Source organism: Mesitornis unicolor, unplaced genomic scaffold, assembly GCF_000695765.1.
Source record: "Mesitornis unicolor isolate BGI_N332 unplaced genomic scaffold, ASM69576v1 scaffold9134, whole genome shotgun sequence".
Classification (NCBI taxonomy): domain Eukaryota; kingdom Metazoa; phylum Chordata; class Aves; order Mesitornithiformes; family Mesitornithidae; genus Mesitornis; species Mesitornis unicolor.
Window position 1 is genome coordinate 1 of NW_010178098.1, and position 19,105 is coordinate 19,105.

A 19,105-nucleotide genomic window follows, 5' to 3' on the forward strand; every position below is an offset into this window, starting at 1 on the left:
ATATTATTATATGATAGAATATTTTGTATATATAATCACCAAAGCTGCTAATTTAAGTCTCTGGCAGGGCAGCTTAGGCTAGTGTAGCAGCAAAAGCAGTGCAGAAGCGAAGGCTTGATGGATGCATGGATGCAGAGAGCTGTTGGGTAACCACATGGAGGGGAAGCCTCTGACCCTTTGCCACCTTTCACCCTCCCTTGCTGTGAGTGCACACCAAGGTCTTACCTCGGCGCTCAGTCTGTTCGCAGGCAGGGCCTCCATAGCCCGTCCGACACTGGCAGAAACACGTGTCTCCCACCAAAATGGGTTCACCGTTGTTCTGGCACGGTCCACAGCGGCAGGCATTGAACTCCAACAGGTAATCGTCCAAAGCCCGTTTCAGGTTTTGCCGTTTCATTTCCATGTTGCCCAGGTTGGTTCTGTGGAGGATTTCGTGGATGGGCTGCAGCTATGTGGGATGGAGATGGATAGCGTGGAGACAATTTCAGGTGGGCATAAATGGAGATGCTACCACCCCACGGTCAGAAAACAACTCACTTGTCTTCCTTGACAGCTCCATATACATCATGCAAATGCCTTCCCATGACTGATAGGCCCCAGTGAGAAACCACCACTCCAAAAGCATCCTCATCTTAGAGGTTTGTGTGGGACTGCCTTTTCTGGACATGCTTTGAAGCTTCAGACTGGATTCAAATGGTAACTTAAAACACCCTGGTAAGCCCATTTTTTGACTGATTTCTTAATGCTGTCATGATTTCAGGAATCCTTGTATACATTTTGCCTTTTGGAACAAAAATGTTTTGATAAGAGCTTTGGACAGTACGTATAATCAAAACTCAGTGCTAACCTACCACTAACAGTGACCATCCAGTAAACACAGAGAGAATTTTACCTACCTATATTTTAGCCTTTGGTGCAGTGAAATACTATTAAGCCATCCACAGCTTTAAGACTATAACAAGCTAATAGTATTTCCAGTGCCAAAATCCAGTTCTTATACACCATTCAGCAAAAATAGCCCATTGTGGGCAACTGTAATTATAACTTGCCCAACTGAATATCAATGCCCAACTGAATATTAATACTCAACTGAATATTAAATCTAAAAGCTCAAGGCCGGGCCAAGGACAAGTATTTATGTTTGTCCGTCCGTACATCTGTGCAAACGCTGCGTGTTCTGGCTGGGAATTGGTGGAAACTACTCCCAGAGAAGAGCTGGGCATCATCTCATTGCACAAGGTGCCCTGAGAACAACTCATGGGAAGGCTCAGCTGGGTTTTGGGAAGAGCTCTTAGGCAAATTTGCACAAGGCTGTTTAACAAATGAGAGTGAGCTACAGATAAGAGCTGCTGAAGTGGCCATGAGCACTTATCAGCAGCTCTGGTTGCACAGTGACTGCTGAGCTCCAGAGCAGCCAACAGTGAGGTCAGCACATGGTTTACTGGAAAACTGCAATAAATTTTGCCCCGAATTGATGGGAACTCGTGCAGAAAGGTGAATAACCTGCAGCATGCCTTCAGCTGGAGCTGAAAGTGCTTCTACGTTATCAGGTACGTTATCAGGCTGCCAAGCCCCTATTTGTGGAGCATGGAGAGAGACAGGACCCACCTGACAAAGCAGCCAGGAGCCCCCTGCTCTGAAAACTCCTGGAAGGACACACAGCAATACCACCATGGTCTGCAGAGGTTAGGTGTGGCCAGTGCAGCTCTGAGGCAGGTAAAAGGCAGAGAGGGGTCTACTCAGAGCCTTTACTGGAGTGACGAGACCCCTTCCCCAGCCCCCTGTGAGTCCCCTGCTTACACAGGAGGGCAGGCGACGTCAGGGAGAATAATAGAGATGAATGCAACTGCAGAGAGCCATTCATCGGGAAGCTGTTTGGGGACACATCAAAAACGTAACTCGGCACTAATCCAGCATTAAGCTCCTTGTCTGCCTCCCTGCGGATGCAGTCGGTGGGAGATGTACTCCCCATTGTGAAATGAATAAGAGGTTACCAGATCAGTGGCCCATTACATTTAATCTTGTTCTGTGATGGGATCACAATAAAAATACGAAATGTTTTGCTCGACTACACTTTCATTCCTTATAGCGGCAGAGTTTCTTCAACTGCAGAAAAGCCTTACCTCAAAATCAATAACAGCAGGATTATATTTTAATGACCTTCCCCAGCGACGATACATATTGCCATCCCAACTGTTTAAGAGCCCTCCGCTGTAACTGGCATCTCCACCTCTAATCCGGGGAATAATATCTTCTACAACTGCACTGTTGCTCTCAGCATCTGAAAAGTTGAATTACACCTGTATTATTTAGTTGCTGTTCCCACACAGACACTAGAAACCGCTTAATGGAGGTGAGGTCAATCACGCAAGGGGCTATCAGCGAGCAGCAGTGATGCTGCCTCTGGAAATCAATGGGAGCTCAGCGTCCCCTACTCGCAGGGTGAGCCCTGCCGTGTTATCACAAGGTGGCCCATGATGAGCTGAGCATCACAAATGCTCAGAGCTGGTAGGACCTGAAGAGCCTGCATGTCTCCAGCCTTTGTTTATAGAGAGCATCTGGGCAGCAGATCATGCTGTCTATAGCTGGTTAAAAGTGGTTTACAAATCTGGAGCTTCCCAGCCTCTTTGTGCGTTTTTTGTACTTGTTTTTGACTTCTTTAATAGCTGCCATGTTGATCCTTGTCATCTATGCCCAGTGTGTTATGACTGTAAGGCCTATAGCCATAACACTCACTACCTCTGTTTATGCACGTTTCTAATTCAGGTTAACTAACTCTAACTCTTTTAATTCCTGCTATTCCAAGAGCAATTGGTACTCCTGGAGAGTTGGACCCTAAGTCACTTTGGTGCCATGATTGGGCCTGAGCCATGGCTGGGGATGGCCCCTGAGCTCCCTTCTTTGTACCCTTGTGGGTCCCTACTTGCATCTCCATGCCCAAGTGACCAAAAGAAGTAATGCAAGATATTGTAAGAGTAATCTGCCCTGCTATCGTACCAGTTCTCAGAAATCCTCTCTTTTCACAGTTGGAGGATGACACCGATGCTTTCAAATGCAGTTTACTCTCGCTGACTGTAAGGCCGAGTGACTGGCCAACACAGGCACTTATCTCCTCAGCGCTGATGTCTGTAAAACAGAAGGGAAACCAGTAAAATCAGTGACTGATGCTGAGTGGAAGGATGTTCATTTTCCTACTTTTATTTTCTATCAATGAAGACGATATTCGATTATTTGCATGGCCCGTTTTTCAGAGTCAAAAGCTGTTCAGCCTTTAGTCTTGCAGCGGCAAAGCCAACATTTAATTGGGGTACATTGGATTTATCACATAATAGGTGAAAGGGGAAATGTCCTTAGTGTAAAACTGTTCCCTTACAAAGTATTAGAAGAAAGTAAAGATCTTAACACAAGGTTTCAAGCATGTGTTGCCTCATTTTGTCTATTTATTTTAAAAGATTTTTTTTTTCTTTTAACAAACTTACTCATACAGGACAAAGCTAGGAGCAGCAGCTGAAATCAATAGATCCTCGCTAATTTTCCTAAACTCAGGCTCTGACCCATGTATTAACAGGTTAAGTAGCATCCTTAAGAAGCGACTCGCACAAGGTCTGTGTGCTGAGAGCTGCCAAAGCCTGCCTGCCTGCTGCTGGGCTGCTGCTGCCAGCACCGCCACATACATCACGGAAATATGTAACTGGAGAGCCATGAAGAGACTGCAAAGGGGAGAAGTGAACTAATGAGGTGGTTTCACCAAGGTAAGCAATGCGCATATTTCATATGGTCTGGCTTTATGTACACACTTCAGTGTACTGCAAATATAAGGCCGTCTTCTGTAGTAGTTAAAAAATCCATTGATTCCAATAAATACAGGTATTGTAAGTCATAGGTAACTTTTATATTGCTCTTTTTGTCAGAGGGCCTTAAAGTGTTTTACAAAGCAGCCCGGCGATCGATACCATGGTATTGAAAGGGAGGCACAGAGGTCGGCGGGATTTGTGCAGCAGAGCTTAACGGGCTGAAGATTGAACCTCCAGCCCAGCCCCAGCCCAGAGCATCGTTTGTGAACTGCCTTGCCCCAGCATCAGGAAGCATCGCTTCATCTTACTCGTGTTTAAAATACTGGTAAAATGCTCTGGTTTTGCTCCTTTCTGCACATCCTGTGGGAGAGGCTGGTTGGAACCACACGGGACATGGATCTTGGCTTGGTGAGTCCCAGCAGGCGGAGGTGCTCAGCATCCCAAAGAAGGGGCCACACGGCCTGGATTCAAACTGGTGAGAGCTGGAGCATGCTCAGGACTTCAGGGGGAATCACATCCCACTCCAAAATGGGGCCCTTGAGAAAGATTAAATGTGTAGCACTCAATTACTTGCACTAAACTGCTCAACAGTTGTAAACACAGTGGGTAAAGTTCATTCACCCAAAGCAACATGAGTGATTGCTTATCTTGGTGTTGGAGTGCCATAAAATTAAACTTGAGGAACACCCTGATTAATTGATTCGCCATGGTTCCCATTGAGTAATTACGTTCAGCAAGGGTCTGTCAATACAATTCGCTATTGGTTGCAGCGAGATCGGGTCTTGATAAATGAAAAGTGGTTATCATTGCAAAAGGGTGGCCACAGAAAATATTGGCACTTGAGGAGGGGAGCCCTGATAGTTTTTTTTATCTGATATAATTTGCGATAGTTAAATGTGCTCGAGTGATAAGATTTACTGCTGCATTTTAAATTCATCAGAATATATGAAGACTCTTTCTAATTTACTCTGCGCATAATGTTTCTCCCATAAATGTTCTTGTAATGTGTGAACACATTATACTGTTTTCTGCTAAATAATAGAACCATAACAATCTATTTTAAAAACAAGTAATGAAAAATATTGATGGCAGAGCAACGAGGGACCTCGTTCTAACATATGTATTTATTTCACTCATGACCACATCCATAGAAGCCCTTGCTGCCTGAAAGCTTGAAATGGGTCTGGCAGCAAAATTGCAGTCATAAGCTCTGCACTGCTGAGCTGTGGTCTATTCCTGAGTATCTAAACCCAGAAAGTGAGTGCATTTTCAAAATCCAGATTTTCTAGGTTTTTGAAGTCCAGCTTATGCCTATGCCTAGCTGGATGAGCAGTGACCACCCAAGCCGTCTCTCATTTAGGGAGGCCTCAGCCTAGTGATCCTTTCTTTCTGGACATTTAGGTCTATTAAAAAAAAGGAGTGTTTTCTCTTCCAGAGCATTTAACACATAGCCTGATGGGCTGGGGGGGCTCTCAGGATGCAGTGGTTGATCTAAAGCAGGTGCCATACTGCTCAGCCCTGCGGAGACTCAGCAGTACATCTGCAGGCATCTGCAGAGCTTCAAACTCATCTTATGAAGCTCTAATTTTAAGACTTCAGTGCTTATATCGTGATCCTGACCATTCCTCAGGGAAGGTGGATAATCCTCTTGCAAACACAGCCTTCAAGCGTGGCTGTGATCACCATTAGAAAAATCTGAGGTTTTTACTTAATGCTTTTATATGGTGGCATATCAGCCACTGCAGGTGGGTCCTTCTGGGTCTGTGCTGTGTGACGCAGAGCATTGCTGACTTGGTGAATGAGGACTTTCTAGCAGAGCCTGAGTTAGATGAAAATTACAGAAGCATGCCACATTAGACTGAAAACTCCATCTCTGCTGGGGCACATTTTTGTCTTTTGTTGAACTGCAACATCCTTCTTTCCTAAGATAAGGCATCTCGTAGCAGTAAATCTCTTCCTTACATACACAGCAAGCACAAGATAAAGCAAAATGATAGTCTCCCTCCACATGCTCTTGACTCATTCTTCCTCTGAAATTGGCAGTCTGCTTCCTGAAGACTTGCTTGCCAAGATCTTGTTCACTTCTATGTCTCTCACTCTTCAAAGTGAATAAATGATTTGAAGAGGCATTGTGTTTCCAAACATTACTAGTTCAGGACTTGATGAAAATTCTCTCAATTGGTAATTTCTTGTGGAAAAATTTGCATGGTTAACACTCAATATGGAATGCACAGTTATCCTAGTGCTGATGGTACAAAATCATTTCAGCCCAGAGGCAGAATTTGGGGCAGAACCATAGAAATTAATGCAATTAATGGAATTACAGCAATTTGCACCAACTGCAGCAATTTACATCTGTTGTCCGAGATCACAATTTTCTTTTGTGTAAGGGGCCAGCCTGGAGTTCCCAAGGCAGCATTACCCTCAGCAGAGCGGAGTGATGGTCCTTAGGGAGGGTGGGATGTATTGCATTGTCAACACCTTTGCAAAAGTTGACAATCTGGTTAACATGCTAAAGTACCACGTTATTGTTCTGCATCTTATGTTTTTGATTAGGAAAAATGTTTTTCTTTGGCTTGCCAGTAATGGTTATTTGTGTGCTCTAGACATCTGCAGTGGATATTTTAGGTAACTGGGATTTAGAAGTATGGCTCTCCAACCTCATACACTCAATTTTGTTGGGAACCGAAGCTAGTAGAGGTCTGTTAGTCTTCATGGTAACCTGAGTAAAGCCGTGGAGGTATTGCCAAATGCAGTGCATTATTTCCATTTACATAAAATTGAAACCCTCACTACTCAGAGGCTAAAACCTCATCATTCTTCACTTCGGATGAATGTGCAGTCCTTGAGCAGTCATAAGAATGGCCAGGACAAAGACTGCCAGAAATAGGAGATGTTTAGAGAAATCTAGCGCATGACACTGAAAGAAAGGGAGAAAAAGATGCTCAAGTTCCTTCCTGAACAACCAAAATCTCACACAGATTCTTCTGAAAGTAGATCGGGAAGCACATTTTGTGACACTCAATCTTATCCCCTGCTATATGGCCAATAGTACATCCATCTTGTGAGCAACGTACAGACACCCCTAGCCCACCTCCCACTGTGTTAGTTTGGGCTTGTGACATGTATGTGTCTCTCACGTGCTGGGACGGGCCAGCCAGCTCAGCAAAGAGGTGCCCATGAGCACCCACCCTACAAGCACCCAGGGAGATGATGGCTGTGGGGAGCAGCTAGAGCCAGATGAATTACCCCGGTGGACTTGGTCGTACCCCATGGTCATGAATTTCAGGTTGGAAATGCCTGATCTAGAGCAGAAAGTTGTGAACAGAAAATATCTTCTTGTTTTCTAACCTTTTCTTCTCATTTCCTCCTTGTTAATGACAAGGATGTACTCAAAAACGCCTCCCATGGTGCCAGATGTCATGAAGTGGGTGCCGTAATCATTGATGAATTTGGCATACATGCCATAGTTGTAGGTGTCTGGAAGCTCCCGCAGGGAGAGCAGCACATCTTCATCCAAAACAATGTTGTCCCTTCTCATCTTGAAACGGGCCGTCTGCACCTTCGTCGCACCTCTAATGAATCCAACGTCCTGCAAGTAAAGAGGAGTTGCCACTCAATAGTAATTTTTACCTTCGTTGCACCTCTAATGAATCCAATGTCCTGCAAGTAAAGAAAAGAGGAGTTGCCACTCAATAGTAATTTTTTTTTAAAAGGTCATTTCTAGTCTTTAGGTTTGCAGAGGAAAGCCTAAATGTCTGACTCTCAGTGTATGTTGAAGGCATGAGAACGAGGCCAGGTTTAAATGAAATCAGTGGTAATTCTTTTTTACGGTGTGTCTTTCTTGTGTGCTCTATGAGATGACGGACAAAGCCATGGGTTTGTATGCTGTGGGTTGGGTTTTTTGTTATTGATGTGTGAATACGATCAGAATTGGTCTCCACACGATTCCCCTCCATCCTCCATTTCTGCTGTTTCTTTTTTCTAGTTTCCTTTCCACACTGTTTATTCCCTTTTGCTTTTTTCACGGCCTTGACTAGTGATGCAGGATGAGGGCTCATGGCAAGCCCAGCTCAGCCTGGCTGTGGGGGGATACTGTGGCCAGGAAGGTGCTGATGAGGGCAAGATCCATGACTCCTCTTCTAGGTTGGCCATTGCCCTGGACAAGGAAGGCTGCAGTGCAACTAGGACAGCCCTTTAAATGATTCCTCAATAACTGATCATCGTTTAGCTGCAAACATTGTGCAAGTCTAGACAAGGGCACAGTAAATACTATAATGGTGCCCATTTCCAACAGTTTTTAAGGACATTTCGACTCAGAACACCATCAAAGTAATTCTTTATTGTTTTCTGTCAGCAGCCATGAGAAAAGTGGAGTTGGGGCAGGGTAAATGAGGGAAATATCAGCATTTGTGTCATTAGATTGGAAAGAGATCATCACAGGTAGCCCATGATGTAAACCCACTGGAAGAAATACATCCTATTACCTGGTATTCTTTTGTTTTCAGTGTGGTATTTTAACCTCCTGTAAAAAGTAGCATATTTGCCCATCATAAGGCAGGTTGTATTAATTCAAACAAGATGTATTTGCTACCAGAGGTCATTCCTTGAGGACTACTGTTTTGATCAACATCTTGAGATTTCCTCCTCCCTCATCATCACTTTAAGCATTTTGTTATTTATTTGCTTAATGTAGCCGTGAAACAGGATGGAGTGAGATGACGCATTGTGGTACTTCGTAATTCAATTTTATTCCCACTCCCTGTTTGCTAAAATGTAATAAGAACAACAAACAGGATTACTAACGATCATACATTTGCAATTACACGAACAAATTAAGGTACAATTACTATGTGTTAAAAAATGCGATTGAGAGAACAAACTGACGTACGTTGCAGCCAGACCATACGATGCACAGATGACACAACTGGAGCATATGCATAATTGATTTTATTTCTCTTTTTACCTTTGCAGTGTATTGCGTGAAGTTCTTCAGGGATCCTTTGCCACGTGATAAAGTGAAGCCCAAGTTTAACTGGAAAGCTGGTTCTTTAGGCCCAATTCCAATGGTAAAGCTTTGTGTTTTGGATTTATCACTTTTAAGGGCATCAAGCAGATCCTTTGAATCATCATAAAACTCAAAAGTGAACCCAGAATCAGCATGAGCCTAAAGTGAAAAGAGCAGATGTTAATTTTTCAGGTACTTCCTTTCCTTTGTAATCTCTCTTTCTTTAAGGAGCTGATTGTATCTCCACGGAAGCCCGTGATGCTCCCGACAGCACCGACACTGACTTCAATGAATGTGGAATAAAGACTTTAGTCACATGCCATTTCATTTGGAAATATGTGAGAAATGCAGATTAAGCTGTGCATTTGGCTCCATGCATCTCCAGGCAGGGGAAAGGTTTGTGTTTAGTACTAAAAGCAGTACCATTACGAGCAGAGCTGGTAATGGTGCCTGTTAAGCTACCTTGACACTTCTCATCATCAACCCCTCCTTCCAGTTCCTTACAGCTCTGCCAAATCCCAACCACTTGGAGTGATTTTTTTGTTGTTGTTGTTTCTCCAGCCTGCTTCTGGATGAATTTATTTAGGAAAAAAATCAGCAGCACTGATCCAGCCACTAGCAATGGCAACACTAGAAAATAAACATTGTTTTGCCTGTGTTTCAGAAAAGTGACCTTTTCCTTGACAGCTCTACTTTGCTGGCATGTGGAAATGAGCAGCCTTGCTGGATTTGGGCTGTGCCATTTGCCATCTTTAGAAAAAGCCAGCTAAATTACCAGCGTTGAAAAGAAAAATCTCTCACATCACTGTCAGTGACTGCCTAGACCCCGGTAGGTAGAAGCTCCTAAGTCAAGATGCATATGGGACATGTTCAAGCGTCCCTCAGTGCCTGATCATGGTGCAGATGTCCTCCGAGGGGAGAAGAAAATGTGGCCCATGTGGTGAGTCTGTCTGGGTTCAAACCGGGGACTAATGAGCACAGGGGATTCTGATTGCTGAGAGGGCATAAAAGCCACTTGCATTAAACCTGTGGCTGTAATATTCTCCTGCAATAATGTGTTTTCATTTATTCATGTCAAAAAGCATGATAAATGTTTGAGAATGTGGCCAAGGCACCTACTTACGACATGGGAGACCCAGGTTGAATCCCTGCTCTATTTAGTTCAGTCTCCAACATCACATGTGACCCTCCAGAGTACAGGCGTTGTGATACATGGTGATGGTTTTCAGGATCTCTGTCTCACGCAGAACTTGGATTTATGTCCCGTGTAGCCATGCTATAGAGTTAAAATGCTTTCAAAGATTGAACTGGTAGCACTCCTCCCGTTTTACACATGGCCAACTTCATCCCTAGAGAGGCAAGTGGCCTGTGCAAGCTCTACTGCTCATTAATAGCAAGATTTAGAGAAAACTCATTTCTCTTGGCTCTGACTAGGTCAGAGTAAGCAGTCGGGATGCCTGGGTGATAAAGCATGTTAGTTCCTTGATGTGCTGTAAAACAGCATTTATGTCATCAATTGCCTGTTGTCTTAGGGACAGCTAGAGTACCTTGAAAGACAACCTATAGTGAATGATAAAATGGACATAATATCTTCATAGGAAGTTAGGCTTTTAGCTGGGAAAAACATTGCTAAGTTTGACCACCCAACGTACTTACTAGGAACTGGTATATGTGAAAGTTGTAAGGTTTGCGGAAATACTTCTCGTCATCTCCGTAGTACAGGTGCTCACATGCAGCGTCGTACTTCAGCTCCCGCCACTCGCCGTTGTAGACGTATTCACAGCTGCCTCCAGAAAAATTAGGATCGTACACATACTGGCTCTCTTCCTGTGTTAGGATATTGTATCTTGGACAGAAATATAATTCAGAAATTATCCATAGCTCCTGTTTTATTTCCCCGACAGTCTCCATCACTGTTTCTGTTCTCCTGACTTTATACGTTATCTGTCTCTGACTCTGAATTTGGACAGCACCTAAAATAAAAGATTTGAGTCTGTTCTCCTCTCTCTCTCCTTCCCAAAGCTAACAGGAGACAACCAACCATTTTATTTCTAAGACACTCTTTTAAACTCATACACTAGAAATGGAGGAAATCAGTTAAATTGTCCAGGCCCTCTCAATGAGTGACAGTTATGAAAGTCCCGAAGCCCTGGAATTCCTCCAGGTTCTCTGTGAGTCTCTTGCAGCCTAATGCATCTCACTGTCACAAAGCGTTTCCCTGTAATTGTTTTCTATCTTAATTTCATCACCTTCCTTTTAATAATGGTCCCGTTTCTCAGGGGAATTAGCACCCTCCCTAGATGTGCAGTCAGCTTGTGCTTTGCCAAGTCTCTCACTTATTATTTCCTTACAACGCTTTCTTCCTCCTCTCCAGCCATCACAGCTGCTGCCCTCCAAAATCCTGCCTGGTCCTTAATAATTCCTGTCATCTCATGGCCCCAGATGAAAGTACGATTCAAACTAGGCAGCAGCATTGCTCCTCACAACAGGAAATTGTCTTTATGACTTTATGATGGTAAAATGCTCTTGCTTTTGTGTGCTCTGTGGGAGAAACATATCACAGAGCTGTATTAAATGGGGTGCTTGGTGAAAATTAATATATGTCTTGAAAAGTTTTTGGTGGACTCTCCTGGTCCTGGGCCAGAGAGACATTTATCTCATGGACTCCAGAGAGCATTGGGTCGAGCTGATGGGAAAGTTGTCTGATGGGTGACTACATCCTTACAGTGTAGCCCATGGTCTCCAAGTGAAACTAAGCACTATCTTGGTTAAAACATAAGATTTAAAACAAAAATATCACAACAGACAATTTGCCTTTACGCTTATTCTGGATTCCTCTTTTCCATCTATTACCTAACCAAAATTTGGAGCTAAACATAGTGAAACTTTATAATGGCAGGCGTATTTAACTTGCATGTATTCGTGTGGAGCTCAGGCTCCGTGCCTTGAATCTGTGCTGTGAAGTCCTAAATCCTGGAGTTAAATCTTGTCCTTAAGGATGAAAGTCACCAGGGTGCTGCATCTCCATTTAATATATTGCTTTTATCAACTGGAGAAAGTTGTAAGATAACTGGACTTGTTTTTACGTGAGTATACAAAGGGGACTCACAAGTACAGAGTGCCTGACAGAGACCAAGGTCAGATAGTAAATTTGGGTCAAGATTTGAAATAAAAGCTGGGATGACCTCCTGCCTCCCTCATGGCTTCCCATGGTTGAGTGGGACAGTAGCTCTGATTTGGGTTTTGTACAGCACCTCATCAATTCATGGAGCACTGCTATTACTAAAGAAGAGCAATATAAAAAGCCATAATCCTGGTTTGATTGTGAGAGTAGCAGCTATTGATTAATTACTCACCCTTGGGCTGCTTTTTCAGACCCCGGGATTGGGAACAGATGTTCACAAGGGCTTTCAATATCTTTGTCCTCACAGTTATCCTCATCAGACCCATCTCTGCAGTCTGGCTCGCCATTGCACACAAGATGTCGTTTAATACAGCGACCTAAAGTGCACAGGTACAGCCCTTCAGAAAACCTTCTTGACACCTTGCACTGGTTGTGTTGTTTTCCACCCATATCTCAGGGACACAAGAAGTCTCTTCCATTGGGATCTTGCTTTTCCCAGCTCCTTGGAAGGGATATTTTGTTTTGCAACCTGGGGTGAACTTAGCTTGGAGTCCAAGCCAGCTGCCTCCTTGGGCTCCCATGGGATGGCATCAAGTAGAGGTCACCTCACTGGCCTGATTTTATTAACTTATTTTATTATCTGCCATCACGCTTTTGGAAGGGAAGCTGCTTGGCTTAGGGAAGTCAGCTCTGTCTGGTCAAAGTGCAGTTTTTCCTCTTCCCTTGCAGGAGGTGTTTGGGGAGTTTATTGCAATTATGGCTCAAGAATGGATGCTTGCAAGAAGGGCAACTTGAAAAGTGTTTCTGCTTCTGAGAGTGAGGAGAAAGCCTTGAGATTATATTCATGCCAGGAATCAGTGCATTTGCCTCTACAGAGCAATGGTGACCTGCTCCACCTGATGAGCTGGTCACAGTTGTAAATTTTAACAGGATTTTCACCAAATGCTCAAGATGGGAGTTTGAGCCATTTGTGTAAAAACAAAAGTCTGTCAAGGCTAGCCAGACTTTCAGAGACCAGCCACGTTATAGCCCAATTGTCAGAGCTGGGGATGGCTAAAAATAAATAAATCACCCCAACAGATTGCTTGTTGGAGTCATGATTGAACTGTGTCTTTTGCATTGTGGGAGCGTTGGTGCCCATAGCATCTGAGCGTGTAGCACAGCAGTTGGAGCAGAATATTTCTACTCTGCTCTACTGAAAAATTAACCTTTTCCATGTCACACAGCCTTCTTTACTATCCAAATCTGAGTGTAACATGAACGGATTTCTGTAAAAGTGGGGGGAAAAACCAAAGATGGAGAAACTTCCTGCTTTTTCTTGCACCGACTCACCATCCTGATGGCTGGGCTGAGTGCATTTCGGCTATGCTCATGGCAGGGGACTGAAATCATCCCAGGTATGTCCAGCCAGGACTGAAACCTCTTTGGCAGGAGGTTGTGCCCAGTTCACTCACCCGTTTCTTCACACTGAAAGTCCTTCCCGCAGCCAGTGGCTCCAGCACAGGTCACCCCAGCATGGCAAGCTTGCTCGTCCCAGAGGTGCCCTGCACATCGCTGCCCCAGGAACTGTGCCGGCTGCACCAGCCTGCGGTACCGGTGCTGAAGAGAGAAAACCACTGCCAACACCTCACCTGTGTCTCCCAGAAACATCACATCCGTGGGCTATAAAGCAATTAAACCTGTCGCTTTTTATCTTCATTGCTATTTTTCTGTGTAGTCCACACACTTTGCACTTGATAAATGGAGAAGGAGAGTCAAGAGAGGTGGTAGCTCAGGAGATTTGCTCTAAGTTCATACAGGTGAATTTTAGGAGGGTCTAGAATTACAATTTTTAAAGATATCTTCCTTATTTCATACCTTGGAAATAATATGGATTTTTTTTCCAGTTATATTTTGTGTCCTGGAATGTAACAGGCTCAGATGGACAGACACTAATTACAACACTGATCCTGCAACATTTCTGATGGATTATTAATGAGGATTGGTGCTCTTTAAACTAGGAAGAAAAGAGAAATGGAAAGAGAGAAGAGCCAAAACATTTACTGATTATAAGCATAGGAACAAAAAAATGCAGGGATATAAACTCAGTAGAAAGCAAAATTATGTCAGGTATTTGAAAATAAATGTTTGAATTATGAAGACATATGTGAAATGATATAAAAAACTGAGAACAGGAGCTGATAAATGAAGGCTGCTTTTAATTTCTTTTCATTGGGATATTTGCAATAAGAATCAGGGGATACTTAATTAAATCTGAGACAGAAAAAGAAGAAAGTCTTGGGCAAATATTCTGGCCTGATTCTTCCACCATTTACCTTGATTTTGCCTTTTGCTGTTCTGCTGCCTTAAACGAATTTAATCCCCAGTTTACACCAGGGTAAGAGCGAGCTTCTCTAGCAGAGGAGCATCTCCATCATATTTGGATGAGTTTACTGGATGCTTCAGAATGATGAATATGTATAATATATATAATTAATGTGTGTACATCCTCATCACAGACACATCTGAAGATAAATGAATACATTACAGTAGAGGCTTACTTTTTTCTCTTGGCAAGGAAAGCAATCAGTCCACTCTGACCACTGGCTCAGCTGACAGTCAACAGGAGCTGGAGAATTAACATCTCTGCTGCTTCTTCTAAGGAGGGGAAGAGATACTGGTCTAAGGTCTTTGAAGTTGTGTTATAAGGGAGATTTTTTTCCACCAGGATCCTATTTTGTAGAAAAAGGGACGATGGCACCACCTGGGACAGACCCTCGGCAGGGGTTGCCATACTACCCAAGCTGCTCCATCCAAGCCATCAGAATTGGTCAGGGGCAGCAGGTGCAGGACCTGAGGATTTTGTCTTAGGGTTCCCGCTCTCCCAAGAGATCCTAGCCCCTTCCAATAGGTAGATTGCAATAAAATATATGTAAATCATATATACAAGACCAAACACACTGAGTAAGGAATGTGGAGAAGAGACAGGTTTTTAAGGAAAGGCTGCTTTTTTTGGCTTTCTTCTCAGAAGCACATCATGAACACCTTGGCTCTGTTCTGAAATCTATTGGTTTCATTTTTTTTTACACCGTTGTGAGCTAAAGGAAGAGTATAAAAGCAGAAAATGGCAAGGGCACTGTATCGTGATGGCCCGTGGGTCAGACTCTGCACTATACAGCAGCAGGAAGAGACTTCTCTTGCTTCCCAGCCCAGTCGTTATGATTTCTATTTCTGTCCCTCCTCCCACAATCTTTATTTCTAGAATGCATTTCTTTGTCTTGAGGAGCAATCTGTGGCGTGCTAATACAATTCTGCTTTTGCCACAGCCTTCAATGCATTTTGAGGGGTTATTCTGAGCCAAAACATTAGTAGTGCTGTTATTTTGGTGATTAACTAATGAGCAGACTGTTTTACTTATGAGACTGCGGTCCAAAGAGAAATATTGATAATTAGCAGAGGTATGGAGCACATTGGGGATTCATCAGAGGCTGTAGAAGAGAGATTTACTAAATGAAAGCCACAACAGCTCAGCAAGGGAGCCTGTGGATGCAGATCAGTGTGTGAGATAAAAAAACCCAGCGTCTCTCCAGGAAAACAACAGGAGCCTGCAGACAAACATGGAGCTGGAGGACACGCAGGTATTGATGCCTTTTCGTTCTGACAGGAGGATTTGTGGGCTGTATCCTTCAGCACTTCACAAAGTACTTAATTGGCTCACCTTCGATTGGATTTTACATTTACCTCTTCATTATTCTGCCTTGTTTGATAAGTTCATCAAACATCAAAAATCTCGTCTTTGCTCATTTTCAAAAGGGATTATCGGAATAAGCCTTCATAATTAAGTGTATCACTGCCACTTTTTTTTTCTTCCTTTCCACCTTCTCCTTGTCTCCACGTTCCAATTATCACTGATACCTTTTTTGATCCTTCTAAATCATATTTGCCTTTAGAACAAGCCTGAAATTAATAGCTGTAGAAAAAAAAAATCCAACCATTTTCCTATCATGACACTATAGCTTTAGAAAAAGGTAACTTGTTTATTTCCTTCCTTCAAAGCCTAAATGACACTCGGGTAGGTTAACAATACTGTTCAGAGGAAAATAACTGAGGTATGAGGATCTGGCTTGGTTTGAAAATCAGGTTATTTGCATGCACTTGGTTAACTTCACATTGCCAAATGAAAAGGAATATGCAAAATATTCACTCGTAAATCATCCTGTATACGGAATTCAGTCCAAGTGCCCAAAACCAGTATAGCAATATTGGTAAGGAAGTTTAAGAAGGCTTAATAGTCATCTGCAAAAGAAAAGCCATTGTGCAAACAGTTCATATAAGAAGGAATTATGGTGTCTAGCTTGGGCTTTGGACAAGTGCCAATATTTAAAAAAAAACCCTTTTTTTCCTGGTAGCTGTTTGCAGAGAGCACAGTGTGCACATGCCTCAAGTCAGGACAAAAATTGATGGGCTGACCGTCTCGCCCATGATTTCTATATGTAAAGTTGGGGAGGGAACAGACTTACCTCTGGGGAGGCCATGCCTCCAGCTCCAGGCGTGCTGTAGCCGTGGCCTTATGTAAAATTAAAGACAGCGAGCATATGGAGAGAACCAGAGGAAAAAGCTGACACGGGCTCCACCGCATTGTTTTTCCATATGTAAATGTTTCCTATAGGTTAGCTCCAAACAAAAGCTTTGGGCTTCAAGATGCCATGGGGCAAACACTGCTGGAAGAACTTCAGAGCCCACCGGAGTCCAAAACGCTGCGGTAAATCATTGATGATGGCACAGATGAAATCACGGAGAATCAGGACACATCCCGGAGGCCTTTGCCCTTTTGGAAACAAATTCCCAGTTTTCTGGCAAGGGAATATATTAAACTGTGCAACTGTTTTCGCATTAAAGTCAACCAAGTCCTAGTGCAGCAGCGTGTTTGTTGTCCAGCCCGCACCCTCCTTTTAATTGGAAGGAGAAGAAAACTCATTTTATTTCCCACAGTGACTTAACTGTAATTTTGGTGCATCTGGTTGCTGACCAGGGAAAAGCTTCCCGGTACAGCAAATTAAAGATCATTATAAAACTGAGTTATGAGGTACATGTACTTTCCAGATACATCAAGGAAATTGCAGTTCAGCTTCTTCCCATTGCCATCCCCCTTAAGGCAGTGTCCCATCTCCAAAGATGATGTGAGTTATCACCTGGCTTTTGGGTGGCCCCACACAGTCACTACAGAATCCAAACACTTGTTTTCTAAAGTGATTGGCGATGAGGAAGGTGATACTCCCTAAATCTGAATTTGTACCCTGCCCCATGTGCTGTGCCAACCCATCTGTTGGTGGTGGCTCTAATGCTTTTCACTGGTTGGGATCTTAACAGAGATGCAGTGGATGTGCATGAAAATAAGGAAGCAATTCCACCCAAAGCAAGAACACAGTGGGTTATTTGTTATTAAGATAATAGTCACAAGATGAGAATATTTCATTTTCATGTGTTGGAAGCAAGAAAAAGTGGTCATTGGAAAGGCGCTTGGTCATGCTATAGCCAAAGTTGCCCCATACCTATTTCCTCAAGCTTGCACATAGTCCACAAAACTCCCCTGAGGGCTCCTGTATAACTCCATTACAAGTAACTAAGTACCAAAAAAAAGGCATCTATGGATCTTTTCTGTTCAAACGAGGATCTGCATCTGCCTACATTTCTTCTGCAGAAGTGGGGTAAGATGCTTCATGCATAAATGAAGTGTTCCCAGCAGACAACTGGGAGGTTGAACCTCAATAAATTCAAGAGAAAGTGTCATTACTGTAGGAAAATCTGGTCTTGGACTATTACAGCTATTAAGGAGACAGTGAGTTGTCCTCTGTCCACAAATGACTGAAGTAGGTGTCACTTTGTGTATTTCCCAAATTAATTGCAAAGCTAATTTTTAATAGTAGGTATTGCAAATTATCAAAATAAAAGGACCCCTTACTGTGTTATTTTAATATATTTAAAGTCCCAAATGACCCTGGGGCTTGTCTTTACCAAACACAGAGAAATGTAGCACATGGGTAAACTCCGTAGTGAAACAGAACGGAAACTGCATTTCTGTGACATTTGAGAGGACATTCATGTAACCCCTTACCCACTAACCCACTCCAGAAGAGTTCAGAAAGGCCTTCTCCTTTCTTCACCTGCCCAAGAACGACTCAAATAAGGTTTTTAATAATTTCCTTTATGTACTATTAAGCCTAAATTGCTTTTGCCTGAGAGAAAAGCAGGGGATTGAAACTGGCCTAAGGCGATCCCTGTCGTTACCTCCCCGTGACACATTGCAGCCTCTCTGCATGTTGCTGTTGAGACCGAATGACATAAAAAGACCTTAGCAATGCTCATAGAGGTCTGGTGGGGATGGACCCCACTGTCCCCATGGCGAGACCTTCCCCGGCCGACTGCCAAATCTCTCCTCTTCCAAATCTTCCAGACTTCTGCCATCCTTTGAAATAAATGGCTGCTTTGCGCAGTCAAGTGCCTCCTCAGCATCCAAGCGAGCCCGCCGAAGCATTATATATCTTTTCTTCTCTGATAGCAGCATCAGAAACACACCATCTATATAATGAAAGTTATTTGCGGCACGTCTCCCAGGTAAAAGGCTGGGCAGGTTTGTGCAATCAGGCACAACAACAATTTCGCACTGATAGGTGAGGTCGTTCGAGGGGGGGAGGCGTGCGAGAGAGATTTAAGCGGCAAGCGAGGCACACCGCGTTAGAGGTGAAATTAAAGAACCTTTCTCAAAGGTGTTATGTTCCAAAAGTGATATATATAAAAGTTATGGTTCCATTTATAACGTTATGGATTGAACTTGTCTAAAATGTGTGTTGGATCCTTGCCTCTAAACCTGAATTAACTCTCTGAACCTCTGAGTGCAATGTGAGCCGTGCTGTTGGTAGCAACACTGTCACCTTCAGGAGGACGAACCGTGAACCGAGGTCTTGGGTCTCTTCAGGAGCATGGAAATACAGGCTGGGGTGAGCAGCAGAGCCTGGGCTGGAGTTTGCATCGTCTCTTCAGGATTATTCCCATCACAAAGCCCTTTTTCCTGACACTGAAGAACTCCTCACTGCCAACCTCTAGCTACAAGCTGTATAAATCCTCATTTACAACGCTTATGTATCTATAAGGAGCAGATTAACTCAGTGTAAACAAATGTGGGCACCCACTTTTCCTTGC

General features: G+C 43.4%; 1 protein-coding gene across 1 annotated transcript; it reads right to left on the bottom strand.

Annotated features, from left to right (window-relative positions):
- Positions 1–187: 187 nt before the first annotated feature.
- C8A (complement component 8, alpha polypeptide) lies at positions 188–16,544 on the bottom strand. The gene is made up of 10 exons (XM_010182331.1): positions 16,426–16,544; positions 14,467–14,563; positions 13,381–13,525; positions 12,159–12,303; positions 10,459–10,648; positions 8,761–8,961; positions 7,146–7,386; positions 2,998–3,126; positions 2,124–2,281; positions 188–448 (listed from the first exon to the last, which is right to left on the bottom strand). Exons 1-10 carry the CDS (start codon positions 16,542–16,544, stop codon positions 188–190), a joined length of 1,686 nt encoding a protein of 561 aa, XP_010180633.1.
- Positions 16,545–19,105: the final 2,561 nt, after the last annotated feature.